At 45.3% G+C, this 19920-nt stretch overlaps 2 protein-coding genes across 6 annotated transcripts in view; both read right to left on the bottom strand.

Annotated features, from left to right (window-relative positions):
• Positions 1–1519: 1519 nt before the first annotated feature.
• On the bottom strand, positions 1520–13665 carry etv5a (ETS variant transcription factor 5a). Of its 5 annotated transcripts, none has more exons than XM_084689685.1 (13): positions 13526–13665; positions 11826–11949; positions 11564–11654; positions 11301–11348; positions 10521–10571; positions 8541–8664; positions 8135–8431; positions 6951–7234; positions 5361–5426; positions 4869–4937; positions 4458–4627; positions 4193–4294; positions 1520–3629 (listed from the first exon to the last, which is right to left on the bottom strand). In XM_084689685.1, the coding sequence occupies exons 2-13, from the start codon at positions 11871–11873 to the stop codon at positions 3399–3401; spliced, it is 1581 nt and encodes a 526-aa protein (XP_084545811.1). In that variant the 5' UTR covers positions 11874–11949; positions 13526–13665; the 3' UTR covers positions 1520–3398. The 5 variants fall into 5 exon arrangements, with proteins under 5 accessions (XP_084545811.1, XP_084545812.1, XP_084545813.1 ...); XM_084689686.1 differs by having other exon boundaries at positions 8135–8428; XM_084689687.1 differs by having other exon boundaries at positions 11564–11651.
• A 2503-nt stretch (positions 13666–16168) lies between these two features.
• Positions 16169–19920, bottom strand: part of dgkg (diacylglycerol kinase, gamma) — a 50798-nt gene continuing 47046 nt past the window's right edge. The window contains exon 25 of the mRNA XM_084689310.1: positions 16169–19847. Coding sequence (XP_084545436.1) covers positions 19749–19847 — 99 coding nt within the window. The 3' untranslated portion in view covers positions 16169–19748. The remainder of the gene's footprint in view (positions 19848–19920) is intronic.

Below are 19920 nucleotides of genomic sequence, written 5' to 3'. Positions count from 1 at the left end.
GTATTGTACAATTTACCATAGATGTGATGTCTCTTTGTACAGGTCCTTATGGCTCTGAGACAGTCAGGTCACTCTATAGTATTTGAGAATTGATGTGAAACTGAATGATTTAGGCACTAAGATGTCCTAGTAGTCGGTGTCTAGGCCTTGGCATTTAACTTCCTCACAGAAGCACTAGAAGCTGGGGGGGATGAGCAGAGTTTATTAAATAAACATCAGTTATGAGTGATGCCCCCAGACCATCAGGACAGTCTCATAACATCTCTCTTCTCCCCCGTCCCACTATGCCCCGCCCATACATGCTGTTGATTTGAGGTTAGTGGAAGCCCTTTGGGGCAGCAAAGGGCCGTTAACAGCATTGAGAAACACTCTTCTCCCCTCTGCAGATCAATAGAGACCAGTCGGTTGGGCTGGGCTGCTTGAGAGCAAGGCCTCCCTGACCCTCTTCAGGCTTTTAAGTTGTTGAAAGAGAGTGAACAGCCAATCTGCAGAGTGCTGGGCAGGGCACAGAGGGATACATCCCACTGCAGTCAAATAAGATTCTCAAAGTCATTAGAAATTATCTACTACAATCTACGATAACAATATATAGTAAAGGGACAGCATTTTCTTCATAACTTAAAACTCAAATAAGCTCTCTTGTTTTCCATTGTTATATCTGTAGTATATATTGTTTCTATTGAAATAATATACACTGCCTTAAAATGCTCTTATCTAAGCAGTCTAAGAGTGAGCAAAGCTGTCGCACATCCATATTAAACTGTTGAGCGTCAAAAACTCAGTACAATATGAAGGTAGAATGCTCTGGAAGAGCTCCATGTAGCCTACATGATGAATTATTTGCTAGAGAGGAATTATACTTTACTATGGGAGAATGAATATTTTATTCACAAAGATTCATTGAAATATTTAAGACGCAGGTGCCTTCTTGTTACCTATTCTCAGTGACGTGTAACCAGCGTCATAAGAGTTGGGTTGTGTCTGCAACTTGCTTATTTCACTATATGGCTCTAGGGAAGCCTTAGAATATACTGTAGGTCTCCATTTCTTTACTTTTATGTAAAGGTATTAGAGAATGTCAAGAGCAACCTCTAGCTACTGGTTAAATAAAACAGTTAGGCCCAGTTTCCCAGACATGGATTAAGTTTAGCCCTAAACTAAAAACTTTTTAAATGGAGCTCTTCATAGAATGTCTCTCTTACTTTAGGACTAGGCTTAAGCCATGTCTGGGAAACTGGGCTTTAGAGAAACTGTATAATCCCAATTTTCAAAAGCCCTTTAACCCCATCAGTATTTTGGAAGGTAGTAGAATCCTCTGTCTTCTAGGACCAGAAATGGCCAGCTATTAGAGCACTTGGGAGAGGGATAGGGTCTAATCTTTAACAAAAGGCAGCATGACCCAGCTAACGGCATGCAACCTTGTCAGTAATGACTGAAGTCAAGCAGTGTCTGCCAGAGAAGTTTATCAGCTGCTGTCTGTGAGTGAGAAGGGAGAGAGAAACACAGACGCACAAGAGAATTAAAGCATAGAGGGCAGTTTATTATACCCAGTAGAGAAGAAACTCAGCAGTGTAAAGTACACATTGTGAAGGAGCGGTTAAAGCCTATACAAGTGCAGACAGACAACCCCTGGATTACAGGTGGATTAGGACAGAGAGATCACTGTTGGAACTCAAGACCAAACCTCAACAAATGTAGCCTCCATAATCCAATCTACGAAAACAATGGCAGCCTTTTAAAGCAACCGTCTGCCGGAAAATAGCATCACAGGGTTTTAGATTTCTTTAGATACATATCCGTTATTATAGGCAGAACTATACAGCTTATACATTAAAATCAAAACAGATGCAGACTTAGCAAAAATATATATTTTATATAAGTTTGTATTTTTCCCCCATTTAAGAAACAACGTAAAACATGAACAAAAAAATGCAGAAAACATCACAATTTCTTCTTTGTCCAGACAATAAAGCGATATGTTAGTGGACAGTCTTTAGAGCAGTACACCATGCAAAGAGAAGCAGAGGTCTCTCACTAGCCTGTGATTGGCCAAAAGAGAAGATCCAAGGGGGAAAACATGTCAAGTTTCACCCTCTTTGCATGCAAGGTCTCAACGCCCCTGATATCCTGGGACACAAGTACACTGCCAAGGTAACATGAAGCACCCTGATAGAAAAAGAAAAATACACTGTGACCTTTTACATAGAATAAAATCTTAGGCGTATATAAATTCAAAAGCCTCACGGGGAACATATGGGCAGATGCGTCCCTTAGAAGTCTGTCTGCGGGATGCAGGATTGCTGCAGGGTCAGGCGGTGGAACACTAGTCAGTTTGAACTCCGAGGCAATGAGAGGAGTGATGGTTGATGAGAACGTGTGTGGAGTGTTCCTTTAATGAGCTGCTGGTCCTGAGAGCACATCATAGTCCTCTAGTAGCCTAGAGCTGTGAGGCCCAGGACAGGTTTGTCTAGGCCCAGCAAAGGGACAACACAACAGAACACACATTAGACTTAATAAAAACACCACTGGGCATGAAAACAAACAATACAAAACAGTACAGTAGGCCTCAGGTCTGAGAGTCCTTCCTATCACATGTCCAAGTGGAGGGTTAGAAGTACTACGTTAAAGTCGTAAAACCAATTGTAGAAAAGCCAGCATACTAAAAATGGTTCTCAACATTATGTCTACAGAAATAAACTGATTTGGTGGGTGGGAGTTTCTTTTTTTGTTAGTTCATTTTCATATTTTTTTGTTTCTTTTTTTGCAAATTAAAGCCCTTTCACTGTTCTCAACGTTCAGATAGGTGGCAGAAAAATATATGTGGGACCAAAAAAGGCAACTATAGAATAGTGCTGCATTTAGATTTGTCAGAATTAAAACATTATAGTTATTTACTCTATTTAGAAAAGCAGATTGTCACAAAATCTGATTTGCTACAACTTCTGCAGCCTGATCAACAGAGGGTTCTGTCAGTCAGACTTTGACATCACACGGCCTCTGGCATTCACTGTCTCCATGGCAACAACAGCGCTTTGCCTCAGTCCGGGGGGGGCAGGCGAGCCTCAGGAGTCCAGTATCACCATCACTACCTATGGCCCCCCCATCTCTTTCCTCCTCGCCGTCTCTCCCTTTCCTCACTCGCAATGCTAGAGAAGCTGTTGTCCGCAACTTCATCCCCCTGTCTTTCTCGGTGGTGGGGTTGGGAAGTTGGGGTTACATCTGATTCATGGGTAGGAGTTGAGGAGGAGTGGTATTGAGAAGAGCAGGCTGGTTTGGTTCCAGACTGATCAGCAGTTCCAGCGCTGGGCGTTTAGGGGTTGAGGAGTTCAGCTGGGGGAGGGGGGGGGGGGGGGGGGCAGGGTTGTGTAGAGATTGCTGGGGAGAAGTTACAGGGGATGTCAGTAGCCATATCCATCTGGGAAGGGCACTCCTGCAACACACTGCTCCCCCGCATCCAGCAGGTAGGGGGCGCTCTCTTCATAGTGAGTGAGGGGCAGGGTGTCATCATCCACCCCAGACAGGCTGTCAGGGTCTGCCTTCAGGTTGGGCCTCTGGTTGTCAGGAAAGGCCATGGAGAACAGAGCCTCGGGGTCGCACACAAACTTGTACACGTACCTCTCTCCAGCCACCTGAAGAAACCAACACAAGACGTTCACATTTAGCAGACGCTCTTATCCACAGCGACTGACAGTAAAGTACAGGGACATTCCACCCGAGGCAAGTAGGGTGCCTTGCCCAAGGACACAACGTCATTGGGAACCCCCGGGAATCAAACCGGCAACCTTCAGATTAATAGCCTGATTCCTTAACCGCTCAGCCATCTGACCCACAGACAAGACATTAGACAAGCCATTTGTCAAATCGGATCTTCATGCATGTTGGTGATTTTTGGCATGTAGCTTTTTCTAAACATTACTTGTCACCTATCAAATCTGGGCCTGATTTAGAAGAGACCAGTCAAATCAGCCATGGATCAATAACCCTACCTATCACCTCACTACCAAGGGGCATGTGAAGCCAGCCAGATATGGACCTCCAGAGTACAGAGCAGCACATCTCTGCACAGACCTTGCAGCATCATCCTCAAGGTTGTATTCTAATGTGTCTGAGTAGAACTGCAAACAACCTGCAGTTGCCAGGGAGGGGAAGGCGGTGGGGGGAAGGAGAAGGAAAAGGGTGAACCTGCCTTTACCTTCTGCATGATCCCCTTCTCATAGTAGTAGCGCAGGGAGCGGCTCAGCTTGTCGTAGTTCATAGCCGGACGGTTTTTCTGGATACCCCAACGCCGAGCCACCTGAAATAAAATGGTGTTAGCGGTGTCGTTTACCACAGCAGGACTAGTCAGAGGACACGCAAGTCTTGAATGGCTGTGGCTAGTTTCTATATATATATATATATGGAGATGGGGGGGGGGGGGGTCGAGGACGAAGGGAGTACTGGAAGAGTAGGAGATTTACCTCTTCAGGCTCAATGAGTTTGAACTCCATGCCACGGCCGGTCCAGGCAATGAAGTGTCCGTTGGCCGGGTCGTCCAGCAGGGTGACCAGGAACTGCCAGAGCTGCAGGGAGCCCCGCCTCTGGTAGGGGGGGCCGTCTCTGTATACAGACGGCTCCTGCTTTACCTTTCCTGAGAACGAGAGCGGAGGGGGAGTGTGAGAGAGCGGGAGGGAGCAGTGGACTCCATAGACACACACTGTGGTGAGACATTCCAGCCAGTGAAGTGGACAGGCTGCTCCTTTTACACCCTCCCATCACCTCGACTCCAAAGAAGACACTTCTCCAGTGATGAAAGCACGGCACTAATACACCCAGACCTTTCATGTTCTGCCAGCAACTCAATAGTTGAGTGCCATCTTATCCAATCTCACCTTCCAGTCTCTCAGGGACTACACAGGCATCGTCGTAGTACAGGTGAGGGTCTCTGTCAAAGCTGAAACCTGGAGCGAGAGGAAAAACAAAGAGAGGGAGATTAGGTGTAAGAGGGGGTCGTGGGAAACACTAGTCTAGTTAAAGGCTAGCCACTATGTTCCAAAGGGGGAACAAACTGCTCACAAGGCAATACAGTTGGCCAGCTTCCCAGGAGTGGGAAATGCTATTGTGCTAGCAACAACATGCAGCAGTGATGACGCTGGGCAGGTTGAGATGATCTGCCTGAGCAGCTATACCAAACACCCAACGTTGATACCATTTCCTCTGAGGTACCATTAACATTGACCTCTATTCCTCAGAGGTCAGGGTCACAGAAAGGGATGTGAGAAAATGATAAGCCAAGCAAAAATATGATGGCCGATACCATGTTGTATGCATGTGAATACTGACATATCGTGTTGTAATTCAAGCGGGTTAACATATTCACATACTTTCATGGTTGTTGTTTTGGTAGAAGCTCCCTGCTCTCCCAAATGAAGACTGGCAGTTAGGCACTTCTGTAATGCATAGAAGCGACCAATGGTTAGACTGACCGAATGGTTGGAGGCTAAAATCAAGGACACCCAAATTGTATTTGATGCACGTCTAGTCACAGGCTCACGACGACCTCTTTTCCTTACAGTGACTGATGAAACCTCTGGGCAGTTAAGTGTCCCCAGCAGCCCACATCTGGTGAAGCAGGCTAAGCCCCTGAACAGGACATACTACGCAACAGCCCTCGCATGTCCAAGCCCCCAAACAGGCTTACAGACCGAATCTGCAGATATTCAATAACCAAGACTATCAAGTTACGCCTGTCACTGTCACCCGTCCCCCCAGGGTCAAGACCCAACTTCCGTTTGCTGTGTCACTGTGCCCCCCCCCCCCCCCCCCCACACACACACACACACACACACCCCTCTCCCACTCTCTGTTTCCTCTCCTCTGGTAAATATCGGATCATTATCCAATTAGGGGAAATATTCCTTACTCATCTGGAATGGTGCAAACTAGAGCCCTGTTGCTCTGTGGTTATCAGACCATCCAGGAAAACTGCCTAAAATGGGCAACTATGGCTCCTATCTACCTACGTACATCCACCCAGCCAGCCACCCACAGACCCTGAGCTTCTACTGTGACATGTGTATTTATAGGCAATAAGAAGCTAAGAGGATTTGGCATTACATCACAGGCCATCCTAAAGCTGAGACGCACAGACACACAGTGGATTTGAAAAAAGGGGACAGTGACGATACTGATAATGACGTCAAAATTGAGACAACAGCTGGCTGGGCTGTTGGTGTGTCTGCGTCAGACTGCTACAAAGAGTGATGACTGTGTAAAGCCTAAGCCACAACAAGGTAGGCACACTCTACTTTGTGGTCTGTAGAGATGGGAGAGTTACATCTGCCACTATTGCGGCATTGAGGCAACTTCCTGTGACACCAAAACATTATCCAGAATACATCAATGTAGTTTATCTCCTCTGAACTGAAAGTATTTGTACTAACCCAACGTGGGTGTTGGCCTAGATCGTAGGCCTACCATCGACGTAGGTTTCTCTGAACCTGAGGGATGACCCACTTTTTGCCCTTCGTGGCTTAAGCAAGGCTAAGAGACCCATGTGTGTTGGTGTGAGGGAGGGCAGAGTGATTGACAGTGTTTTTAACGGGAGCTTACGCAGGCAATGGGTTGCGGCCTGTGTGTGCGCGTGTGTGTGTGTGTGGTCCTGTGTTTGCTTAAGGTCTTACGGCGCGTTAAAACTCACAGCCGTGTGCCAGCGCAGAGCAAACAGGGACAAGCACATTCCACACCCTCTGGCCAGTTCACTTGCACGCAGCATGGACACTTCACCTCACAGCTAACCCACCCTGACCAGGCCCAACTAGGTCCTCCCTGTCCAGAAGCCTGTACAACCGACTAGGTGGTGTGTTGAGGGTCACCTATTCAACTCTCCTGGAGTATCCATGGCCTCTGAATGCTCCCCCCCCTATACACACACACACACACCCCCGTAGACCACCCTGGGGCCAGTCACTTACCAGAGTCAAAGCAGAAGTCCCGCGGCTCCTGCTTGATGGCCATTGGGTGGAAGGCACCCTGAGGGCCCATGGCAGGGCCGCCCTGCTCAGCATAGCGGGGGTCCATCAGCTCCTGCTTGAAGCCCTGGGGAGGCACGGGGACCAGGGGCTCGGACATCTGGCGGTGGTAGGGGGGCCGTCCTTCCCGGGACACGTTGCTCGGGGTCTGGGCCAGGTAGGGGGGGTGGGTCTGCCCCTCAGACGGAGGGAAGGGGAGGCAGGGCTCTGACATCTGCCTCTGGAACCTAGGACGGAAGGGCAGAGGAGCGAGGGGGGGGGGGGGGGGATATTGAGTCCTAAAATACCAAATGTTTTCAACGTGGAGAATTGCATTTTGTGCATGCGTTCATAATGTTGCCAAAGACTCCACGGACATGCACTGCAGGCCACTAGGCAGCCAGAGAGGCTAGGCTACCGCAGTCAACCCTGCAAACACAAGCTGTAAATACGATGTCCAGTGCTGGTGTCACTAAAGGATATAAAAAGACGATGCTGGCTTCCGTTTTCTAGAAGGGCAGAAGGTTCAGGACACGGTCGCGCAGCCTCCTGACGACACACCCCAAGTACTGCATCCTCTTTGGACAGAGCACGGCCACAAGGAGAAGGGGCCGTTCCCACAGGGGTCGGGTTCAACCGGCGCTCCAAAGAGGACCTGGCAGGCTGCCAGCACACGTCACCACCCGTGGCCCCCCCCCCCCCCCAACACGGCTTGCCAACATACGGGCACCTTTCCACCCCTAATGTCAGCATTACTGAAAGGTCACAGGGCATATATATAGACCCCCCCACCACCGGGCGTTCAAATGACACGGTGTGTGTGTCTGTGGAAAAATGTACACTCTTTTGAGTGTCCGGGCTCCTGGATATATGATTATGACGGGTATTTATAGAGCTGTCAAATACAAGTCAGGAGTTGAATGCTCAGGGGCAGTGTTGCATGTTTACATGTTGGTAAACACAAAGGTCATCTTTTCAGTAAAAAGCTCAATGAACATCTCTGAGAACGGCTCTGTGGAACTTTTTTTTTTTTTTTTTTTATGTTTATTTTATATTTTTTCTTACGTTTATTATAAAGTTTTATACAGTTTTACTGTCGATCCTGCCCAGAAACAAGAACCCTTTCAGTATCAGCAAAGGCCCCTCACCTGTGCTCAGGGTTGAAGTTGACATCCTGGTTGATTGGTGGGCAGGGCACAGCAAAGGGTGGGCTCTGGCTGTGAAGGGAAAGTGGTCGCTGATTGTGGGCGGAGCCTGCGGCAATGGGCTGCCCGTGCAGGGGGCGTGGCCCTGGCGCCTGGCTGGGTACTTGAGGGAGAGGGGGAGGAGTCTGCTCGCTGAGTGGGTGTGTCCCTGCAGTGTTGGTGGGGATGCATGGCGAGACCGGCGTGGAGGGAGGAGTCAATGGCTTGAACCCCAGATTGGGTTTCCTTTCATAGGCACTGCTGCACAACACACAGAGGACAAAGGTCATCAGGGGCTGCATAAGAACATGTTTCCCTTGAATGAACTGGCACTTTGGAGTGGACACCAGGCTTTGATTGTCTTGTGTACCTGTAGCTGTAAAGGCACTTCTCTCCGTACGGCATGGGACTCCTGTCCTGGCCACAAGGAGAAAGCTCTTTGGAGGGACTCAGTTCCCGTTTGATCTTGGCTGCTGGGGGTCCATGAAACATCACTGGGGGGGGAAAAGACAAGGGGAAAAACAAGGTACGGCACATGAGAAAAAGGCAGATGAGCTCAACTGCACATCCGCTATTGGCTTATCTCAACCGCATTTAGATTGGACTGACAGTAGGCACGCCCCACCCCTCCTCCGCCACCACCACCACCACCACCACCACCACCACCAAACCATGAGAGCCACTTAGAAGAGCATTTATAATGGCTCAAAACGACACAGACAGCACAGACTATTCTGCAACTGGCATCTTTCCCCGATCAGTATCATAGCTTGGCCTCTTTTCACACATGCAATCAAAGAGCTCCCCTCTGATTTCCATCGCCGGGCCAGTCAATACCCATGAATCAGTGTGGTCGTAATTCAATGATTCAGAATGATTTCCCCCCCCCTGCTCTGTAACCATTAGACGCTGGATCCATGCATCGCCTGCCATTTCCGGGCGCCACATAATGGCCAAGAGTAACTGGATCCCTGGGCACAAAGTAACAGGAGCCATATAAAATCAGCCCCGACTCTGGTAGACCAGAGCAAGCAAACAATGGGCATGTGAGCTCCCCTGCACGTGCTATAAAGCTGCCCAGAGTGTGGCACAGCACTAAGAAAGAGAGAGAGAGAAAGCTGGCAAATGGATGGAGATTACCAAGACACTCTCCCTGATTCTGGTGGTCAGGGGGTGGGGTAAGAGGATGGTGAAAAGATGGCTGGACCAGGCCAGTTCTCCTCCCCCTTCCTTGTTGGGCAGGGTACAGTACATGGAGTGCCATGTGATGGGCGGCTGACTGCAGGGGTTTTGTGAGCTAGGCTGGTGAATACGCAGCCTGTGAGAAAGCCTGGGTTCTTGCCTGGCTATGGGGAGTTCTGCCAACTGCCAACACACGCACGCACGCGCACACACACACACACACAACCATAACGACAACTGTGCAAGCTAAGAGCGAAGGCCAGACACCTCAGTGTGAACAGACTACAGCGACCCTACACACACACACACACACACACTCCACTGTAAACACACGTCACAGAGTCAGCCGCAGTAATATATAGCTGCTAGCACAACAAAATCTCCCGTCAGCGACGGCAGACTGAATATCCAAACTTGGACAGACACCACGCCCTGTCTCTGCTTCAACATCAGACTAAAACATAAACACACTCAGAAATGGGGAGGCATAAAATGCTCTGCTGAACATAACTCTAATATTTCCCTTGGCAGCAATAGAAAGACTATGATGTGCAGACAAATGGCGGTAGTGGAGCCATGCTTATGGAGAGGGTGGGATTGAATTGGAGTGTGTGTGTGTGTGTGTGTGGGGGGGGGGGGGGTACTCAGAGAGCTTGATGGACTGGGGTGAAGGGGGGGTAGGAGGGTGCTACAAGCTCCAAACTGCCCCCCCCCCCCCTATGGAATCTGGCCCATTCCAGAGGCTGAGTCTGAGTGCATGAAAGTGTGAAATCAGATTAGAGGCTTGGCTCATGTGATGCCCCATGCCAATCGGCTGATTAAACCCAAAATGGAGGAGAAGGCAAAGAGGGGGTGTCTCTTCCCCGAGGGAGAAGAGAAGGATAAGGGGGGGGGGGAAAGAGACGTTTAAGCACTGGCGAGACAAACCTTTTAAGGAAACAGTGTTGAGTGATTTCCAATAGTGGCTAAGATATAGTATCTTAGAAATCATTTTGATTTTAATCAGTGGCAAAGTCTTTTCACGGCCAAACTTGATGAAGCTAACTGGTAGAATATAATACAACATCCACATGTGGACATCACAACAAAAATGTGTTGTTGTTTTTTGTACACACGCACACAAATTGTTGAGCTTGCAGGGTATAAATAATGAAAGTGAGATACTCACAGCTATCGGACTGGAAATCTGGGACAAACTGTTCGTCATCAGGCACCTGGGCTGTGGAGAGACAGGAAGGCGTTAAAACACACAGGCACTAACAAACACAGCCCACCCCCAAACTTTTTTATTTTTGTGAAAAAATCCATAAAAAATATCAACAATAATTGAGACCTATGCCACTTCCAATGTAATAGTACACTTCCAATCCAATGGTAATGTTTACACCTGTGCTAAGGACCACAGGGAGAAACTGTCTGGTTGATTATTCTCCTGTACATGTTATGATTACCTCTTACAAATAGAGGACTTGTTCAGCATAACAGTGGTTTCTCAGTCATGAAACGTTGTTCTATTTGTTCCATTTGAGTGAACAAAAACTATTTTAAATTTGCATCCACAGTTAATCTCTAATCTTGTCACCTGCCCAATGCTTCTAAATGGCCATCTAAAAAACATACAATTTCTCCAATCACTGCTGTCACAAAATTGTAACATCTGATTTGTTTTTAAATGAATGACAAGAAATTGTATTTCAATTGCTTTGCTAACTGTGCAAAGACCTGACTGAGATGAGAAGGGATTGACATGACCAATGTCTAACAGAGGGCAAACACTGCTCAGTCATGCACAAAACTGAGCCACAGAAAATAATCCAATCTAATTCTGCAGAGGAGGAGGAAGTGCCCTATTTGGTCAAAACATGTTGGTGTAATAAGGTTCACAATACCATATCAACAGCTACCCTGCCCAAATATTCCACCTTTTTCAAAGCCCGCATCAACTCACCTTCAGCAATCCAGATCTCCTGCAACTGGCTGAGGTCTTGAAATAGATCTAAAGAATAAAAACAGAAAAGGGTTCAAACTACAGTCTACAGTCCTTAGCTACAATATACAAAACACTACACATCAAGATGGATGAAAGTGGATGATCATGCTGTAGCACAAGCGATTGTCCAGGAATACAGTCTCACATATGAAGATGTCATGGGATGACTGGAGGGGGGGGGGGTCACAATATCATCAAGAACGGTTCATTTATCCAAGTACCTTCTGTGTCCTGGGCAAGTTCGGTATCAACAAACTTCCTTTTCCTGTCGCTGAGAGTTCGACTGTAGGGTTCCTCTACGTGAGATTTCTGCTACAATAAAATGAAGAATACCAGGGAAAAACTATTAGAACGTTGTCGGACTAATTGAATTACAGTGAGATGTTATTGATACGAATAGATGGTTATTCATTGGTAAAGTGGACATTCGGAGATGCAGTGAAATTAGAAAGAGGCAAATGTTGTCATGGAAGGTGCACTTACATTAGGTGGGACCATAAATGGGACTTGCTGGTCGTAGAATCCGTCCATGTTACCTGGGTCTTCAGAGGTTCCCAGTGAAGGGGTCTTCGCCTAAAGCGACGGGTCCCTTTTATGATCTATTCAACTAATACAAAAATCAAAACCCATCATGTCATTCTCTGAAACGCTTGTCTCAATCTTCTATTGAAATAGATGCGTGCTGTGCCTGTAGGCAGGCACGTCAGAATCCCAGACCTCCACCTGTCTTAATGTGTTCCATTTCAACAGCCCCAATGCCTGCAGAGATGATAAACATGCTGGGTCTGTGCACGCTTTACACAGTGTAAATACTTTGTAGTTGTGTGACGTATGTAGCCTCTGTTATATAAGCAGAGCCAGCCATCTGTGTGGGTGATTATGAGTGCAATCATAATCAGCTAGAGAGGAAACTTTAGAGGAAGGGTTTTATTATATGGCCAGTGGGCATTAGCACTAGGCAGTAAGCAGAATACTGTGTGCTAGAGGACATATGGAGCAAATAAACAATGAATGCAGTCATTTTTTTCAATCTGCATATTTTCTGGGTCAAGTCAATGCTGCATCATACTACACTTAAAATATTAATTGTGGAGAATAACTCTAAACACATTCTTTGGGCATGAAGTAGTTAAGTGATCCAAAACACGTAATGCTTAACAAACGGTAAGGCAGGGAAAGTGGGGAATAGAACATAGTAACATGTCCATCCACGAGGGTGGCTTTAGTGGTGGGGGGGAAAAATCATCAAGAGTTGTATGACTCGCTGTATGGAGAAGGCTACTGTTATTTGTTCTCCTAATGGATGACAAATTTATGGAGGATAGATAGCCAATCATTAGGCACACACTTTTTTACGATATGGAAAATATGTCGCTTACATGAGCGATCAAGACGCCTTTAGTCTACAGAAGCTTAAAAGTTGACAAGAAACTCAGATGTCGCCATTCTAAAGTAACATTAGATGGGGTTCTCAGTAGAGAGTAAAGATAACAATTTGTTGAAATACATTTTTTTAAAGCATAAACCCCACAATACCAATAAAGCATTACCATGTATTGTATTAATCCTATGACATACATATAGCACGTGCAATAGTCCACAGAAACAGTGGAGACAATTTGGAGAAAATGAATGTGAACAAATTCAGCCTCAGTGTAAAATGCCCATTACAACAACTTCATATACCGGTGTAAGCACCGGTCCCGTTGCAATGGCGTTTGATAGCATCGGGGAAGTATATAGATATATAAAAAAATAAAAAAAAATCTCCTCCCCGCTCCCCTCTTCACCCCATCCCTCCTCCCTACACCGACCCTTGTTTTTCTCAATGAAGTGAAACTCGATCCGTGTGGAACACTGAAAAAAAACCTGACCTCCCCATTCATAAAAATACATACCCTATACCAGCCGACCAACCTCGGTAATCAAAAAGACAACATTTACACAGACCGAAGTACAGCTAAATATGCGTTTCGTAAACTTTTATATAAAGCGCAACTTTACATGAATAGCGTCAGGAAATGGTTGCCAATGTAAACCTTTCTATAAGATGGCGTTCATTTGTACCCAAAGCTCAATTTGCAGTTGCTGTCGTATACAAACGTATAGCTAAAACATCTTTAGTCAGCTGGCTTTCCAAAATCAACAAACATTTCTACAGACTGAGGCAATGCGCAGCTTACCGTATGCGCGTTTAAATCCCGTTCTAGTCTTGAAAGATTGCACGGGGAAAAATCCACAACGAACCCAGTTTCGTATTTATAGCCTACAGTGATCAACTGATGCGCTTCCTTAGACTCGCAGAACTTGACTGAGCTATTTGGTAAATGGACTGGCTGGTTTTCCCTGGGGCGCGAGTGGTACATTAATGCAGGATCTCATTGGCTCCCTCTCAGTGTCCCTCAAGTGAGTAACCAATGGGTTATCCGAAACTAATGAATTATTAAGTAAGTCCATATGAACCAATCATCATGCAGATCTGTCCTATTTTTATGAATGGCTGAGTTTCATTCATTTTTTTCATTGCCAGCGAGATCTTTAAAGGGCGCACACCACACTTAAGACCATGTTGCACATTTCTATATTGACATGATCAAACTAAATTAATTCAATATGTTAATATTCTAAATATGTATTCGGTTTAAACAAAATTCCTCATCAATTATTTGAATAACATTTAAGACTGTGCGTAAGACTAAGACCCAATCGCCTGCAGCACACTGAATTCCTCCTGTCAGATCTGTTTTGGATTTGAACTATCAACCTTGTGTGTATACTCTTCCATCTTTTTCTAGAACCTCAAGCCCTATGAAGTTAGGGATTAGTGCCAGAGGGTCAAAGTTCTCTAGTAGCCAACCCTTGTCATTAACACCAGCATCACTAAATTAGGAGCAGGACAAACACACTCTCCCTGGCATTCAGCAGAAGAGGTTACATTCCCAGGGACATCCAACAGCTGGTATGAAAATCATAATCCCTTGAAACCAAACAGCTGTGTTGCAGAGCTTACCAGATCGGAAAAGAGACAATAATAGTAGGAATAGATAAATACATGAATGCACTGTGTCTTTGCTGATTGGCTCTGAGGTCTCAGGATCAGAGCAGATCTTACATCTTCCCTGATCTTTCAGTTGGTGCTGAGGTGGTGGGAGGGAGGAGGGGGTTTGAGAGCTAGCATATTGTGTTCCCATTCAAATGTGTTCCCCAAAATACATGCACTTGACATGATGACACATGTCAAGAGTATGTACAAACCTGTTCTGTAAAGACTGTGTTTGAGAATGTTTGTAGCAGACCTCAAGTTTATATTTATTGTATTTTTTGGCCTTTTATCCTGGTCTAAACTTCCAGGTCACTGTGACACTGTGTATAGCATTATCACTGTTCTTCTCATTTGGTATAATACTCAATAAGTGAATTGCAACTTATTCACTGAGGGATTTGGCTGTCAGTCATATCCAGTGAAAATCTGTCTATTTGTACCTTTAAAAAATAAAATGAGAAACTAGTGCCTCCAGTTAAGAGACATGATTTGACTTGCCCGCTATTAATAGCACTAGGAAAGAGATCATTTCTGCCTTAATATCTTAGCAGCATGATAGAGCCACCCAACGATAGCTTGTCTATGGGGCTTATAGTTGTATAATCCCAGCTCTCTCACTTTCTCTCTTTCTTGCTCTCCGCTCAAACGTTTGACTCTGCAAGAGCCAAAGGTCAAATAGACACACCATCTCACTCACTGTCTTTTATATGATCATGGTTTGTACACTCTCAAGAAAAAGGAGAGCCAAAGGGAATTGAATCAGTAGATTCTGATCTGGGTCAGATAATGACAAAAGGATACATGTTTTTCATGGTCATGTTTATATAAAAGTATTGAACCGCAATATTCCTACCAGTCCAACAAAAGTTTAGTAACTGAAAAGGCCTAAAACAGACCTTTATATGAAAATCATTTTATTCAGAGACGATTGTGAGCTAGTTGTATTTGTGTGCATACAGTTTCTTTTAAACAATATTTTATATAATTCATAAAACAAAAGGCAGAAAAGTATGCATATTCAACCTTTTTTGTTTATTTGATAAATCTTTTGTCCATCAAAACAATGGATGCTCACAGCTAACAGATGACGATGGTGACAGACAAAGGGCAGAGGATGGATATTGATTCTTCCCTCTTTTCTGTCCAATCACAGTTCAGGATTGGGAGGGGGGGGGGGGGCAGCTGTCTGCCCTTGACCCTGGCTGCTTTCTGGAGCAGACAGTTACATACCACTGAGACCCTGAGGGGGAACAGGGGCTTTATACATACATGTAGAACATCACACTCGGGAATGATATGAGCTCTACTGCTGCATCTGTGCCACTGATGTCACTCAATACTGTTAATCTGTCTTGGCTAAGAATAGAATCACAACGCCATGACCGTATGATAAACCACACTACCTCCGTGAGCAAGGAGAAGGTCTCTTTTAAAGGTTGCTTCTTTGAAGGGGTACACATGTGAGTGGATGTGTTCGATGAAAAGATGTAGAAAGGACAGTGTACTAGTTAGTACATTTGTGTTGTATGATGGCAAAATTTGAGCAGTAACATGGACTGCATTCATCCTTGGTTGATGCCACCACTCCAAATGCAACTGCTCCATAGGTACATTACTGATTCAGTGTGGTCTCAACACATGACTTGAACACAGACAGATGATACATGCAAAACACAGAAAACCCCTGTCACACAGAATAAGACTTGACTGACAGCAAGGTGATGGACGGTCTCAGAGTTCTTAACTTGTTTACGATGATCTGAGGTCACATTTTACAAATGTGTTGACAACCAGGAACAAACCCTTTATTTATGTTTTACTAGCGGTTGATTAGTTATGCCCCCATGGGAGATACAGAGGGCAGTTTGGTAATGGCAGTGGATTATTGCAACACAGAAACAGGGGGATAATTGATCACATTTATCAGCAATTTCAGCATCAAATTCCTTTTGTTTATTGGCTTATTTAGACTTGTATTGCAAGAGTCCTGCTGTCTCTCAAGAGGGATGACATATCACTGGTGTGTGTGGTTCCATTTGTTAGTTAAGGCTATTGATCCCTCCAGGGATGAGTGGTGACTTGTGACACGGATGTTGAAGATTGAGTCAGACGTGTTCTTTGTGAGCTTGATATCAATCTCCTGTTGAGTCATACAGTATGTGGAGATTCAAAATGGTGGACAATTCTCCTGGGAATGCTTCTTTTCTTTTTACCAACACAGGCAGCCACTGATGCCCTTGCACAGTATTATCGACATGCTACCAAAAGGGAAACACAACAAATAAATATTCAAGGAAATGGAAACTGAAGGATAAGTCAGGGTTGAGTTATATGACTCGAGGTCACAGGTCAGGGTTGAAGGGAAAGTGTTACAACAATCAGCGTGGTCTCTCTCACCTCAGGCAGACATTCCTGAGTCTCCTTTGATTCAGCAGGCATGCGGTGGTGTAACTTCAGATAAAATATATAAACAAATATCTATGTACACATTAACTGTTTATAATCATCCTTCCCATAACTGAAAAGTAACTGTAAACATGCACTCTTCTTCACTGAGTCTCCTTGCTCCAGGCTCCATGAAAGACACTAAAAACACTTTTGTGTTATGTCCAATGACCGCATGGGTTCATGGAATTTGATGTCATACAAAGGAGTCTGATGGAACTGCTAGGACCAGCTGGGTCAGCGATCCACTACAGGGTGGTGTTGCTCATCAAAGCTGTTCCAAGGTCTGTTCTCCAAATCTGTACCTTAAGGAGCACCACATCCAATTCCAAAATGTCTGGTGCCATAGCTAGTGTAGGAAAGGGTTTTATTTATGTTAACAAGCATAATACCTGTATCCTACTACCTCAGTCAGACCCTATGGTCATCAGACATCATCTCTGCTTCAGTGGGGCCTGGGTGCAAGTGGCTGCTCAGTGTAGTTTAAAGGGAATCAGGGCGACAATGTCACAGCCTCGCCCTAAAGTACAACTCAGTGTACCATTAGAACTCCACACTTATCAGAACCCCTGTACACAAAAGACATAACCATCATGCTCAGCCGAGGCCAGATTCTTTCTTTGGAACATTCAATCCAGACAAACTGTGTTGTGTTCAATGTTACCCCCAATACATTACATTCAACTGATAATATCCCTCACTGTAGAAACACAGAACACCATTAATCTAACTGAATTATGTTCCGGAAACATGCTCTTGTAGAGTATGATGAGGGGGAGAACTTGATGTGGAGGGGACCGAACCGGATACAACATGGGTTTGAATCTGGCTTGAATGTTCTAGAATAACTGGCTCCAGATGAGTGGTGTACCAGAGTCACTTACATGACCCACAGAAGAACACTGACCTGTACTCTTCTAAGCTAGATCTAACATCTCTACAATCATTTTATACCAATGTAACTTTAAAAACACATTCATGTGTATATGTGCACCTACTTCCAGAAATATACAAATACTGTGTTTGCACATACAGTATATAGGCCATGATAATATTTTCATCAGGGTACATAGTAGTCGTACCTAGTGGCTAGGATTCCATGCTATGTCTTCCTAACATCCTACTGTATAGCCCAGCAATTGCTGCTAATTTAGTTAAATTCCCACAATTTCTTTTCTCTCTATCATAATTGATAACTACACATCTTAACTTTACTTTGCAAATGAATAGAACAGCACAAAATAGCTTTCATTGAAGTTGTTTTTTCTCTCTCCACAGCACACTTGACATTGTGAGTTGATGTTTTGACATTGTAATTAGGACTGGTCTTTCACAGCATAGATCTTCTTGAAATAGCAGTTTAAATTTAGTTCCCTTTCGACGCGTGAAAGGGTAAATCAACCTCTCACTGTCAGAGGCTCACTGTTATACCACGGGGGGATCCATTTCAATCCCTGTTCCTCTACAACTGTCTTCGGGGACACATGCTGAAGAATGGGTGGGAGTTGTTTAATCTACATGGCTGGCCTGGTGGGTTGTCTTAGATCAGGACCTCGGACATACAGTAGCAAACGCCTGGCCTGTGAGATATTCACACCTATGTTCGCTCTCCTAAAATGTTCATTCAGAAAATCCAATGTGGTATGCGATCCCGAGCGTGACCATGATCTTCGAACTTCAACCCTCTCCCAGTTCCAGATAAGACCTCGGATCTGGGTTCGCTTTCTTCAACCTCCCTCATCTCACTGTCCTCACTGTGGCCGTGGGACACTGATCTCTCATTTAGAAAGATAAAATGCCAGTGAAAAGACCATAGTCTACAGAGGCAAAACATTGAAGCTCACAATGATGATACCAGCCTCCCTGTCACGTTTTGCCTAGGGCCTGAAACTAAAGTACCAACTGACTCTAAAAACACAGTTCAAAAGATGTTTGTGGTCCTAAGTTGCTGGGGGTCAAAATCCCTGTTTGTCTCCCCAGGCCTGGCTGACTGCTGTTGTGTCTTGCCACCCTCAACTATAAACTCACACGTCAATAATGGATGAGTTTTCCGTTGCATCTCCCCAGCAGCCCAGTGTTGTGCTATGGGGAGGCTCTGGAGTGAGTGCTTTTACATGCTTTATTCATACATTATTCACATGGTTCCTCAAAGAGGTAGAGCCTACTCTCTACTCCTGTAAACGAACGGGGACTACCACCACCCTACTTTCACTTCAGGCTCTTTCTCTCTCTTTCTCTCTCTCTCTCTCTCTCTCTCTCTCTCTCTCTCTCTCTCTCTCTCTCTCTCTCTCTCTCTCTGTCTTCTGTGCTCTATCTTCTTTTCTTTTTTTCCTCTCTCCTGTCTTTAGCCTTTTAGCCTACTTCTTGTAGAGAGTAGAGCACTATTTTGTTTACTCCTCATTTCATTTCTCCCTTCTCACGCTCCATAATCTCTTTGTTGAAGGGCCTTGACTGTATCCCTCAACAACCCAATACTTGGTTCAGTGTGGCATTGGAGCACATTAAGGGCTTTCATCTGGGTCAGACCTGAGGTCTACGGGTTGGCATTTGGCATTGGTGTCTGGGGCTGGATCCAGGGTTAGGGACAACTGGGGATGGAGTATGGCCGTGGTTAGGGCTGGGTGGCAGTTGGAAGGGGTCCATCCTTCAAGGAAACTAGTTGGTAGACACACAGGAAGTGGTCTGGATACAGAGTCTGTTCCTTTAGGATGATTCTACTGTTCTGATCTTTACATATTCTAACATAATCAACACAATCCCATTCAGACCTCTGTCCCATCAGAAACAGAACACCAGTCTTTTGAAGGGTGTTTGTATATATGTGAGTATATGTACCGTACTGTATGTATATGGATGTGTGAAAATGTGTATTTCTAAGTATGTGAAAAGGGAATGATTTGGTAGTGTCCCCATCTTTGTTAGTCCCGACTCCTGTTGCGTTTCTTGAAGAAGAAAAAGGGGGTCTTCTGGGGTGGACCGAGCAACATGGGAACCTGGTTCTTGTGAGTTATCTTGACCTGAAAGGGTCAGACCAGAGGGCACAATATAAGAAGGTACAAACGTGATATCCCTGCCTTGCTTGCAGTACCC

Source organism: Hypomesus nipponensis, chromosome 23, assembly GCF_054491055.1.
Source record: "Hypomesus nipponensis isolate SF chromosome 23, ASM5449105v1, whole genome shotgun sequence".
In the NCBI taxonomy this organism is placed as follows: Eukaryota; Metazoa; Chordata; class Actinopteri; order Osmeriformes; family Osmeridae; genus Hypomesus; species Hypomesus nipponensis.
This window is presented reverse-complemented; position numbering and strand designations above follow the sequence as displayed.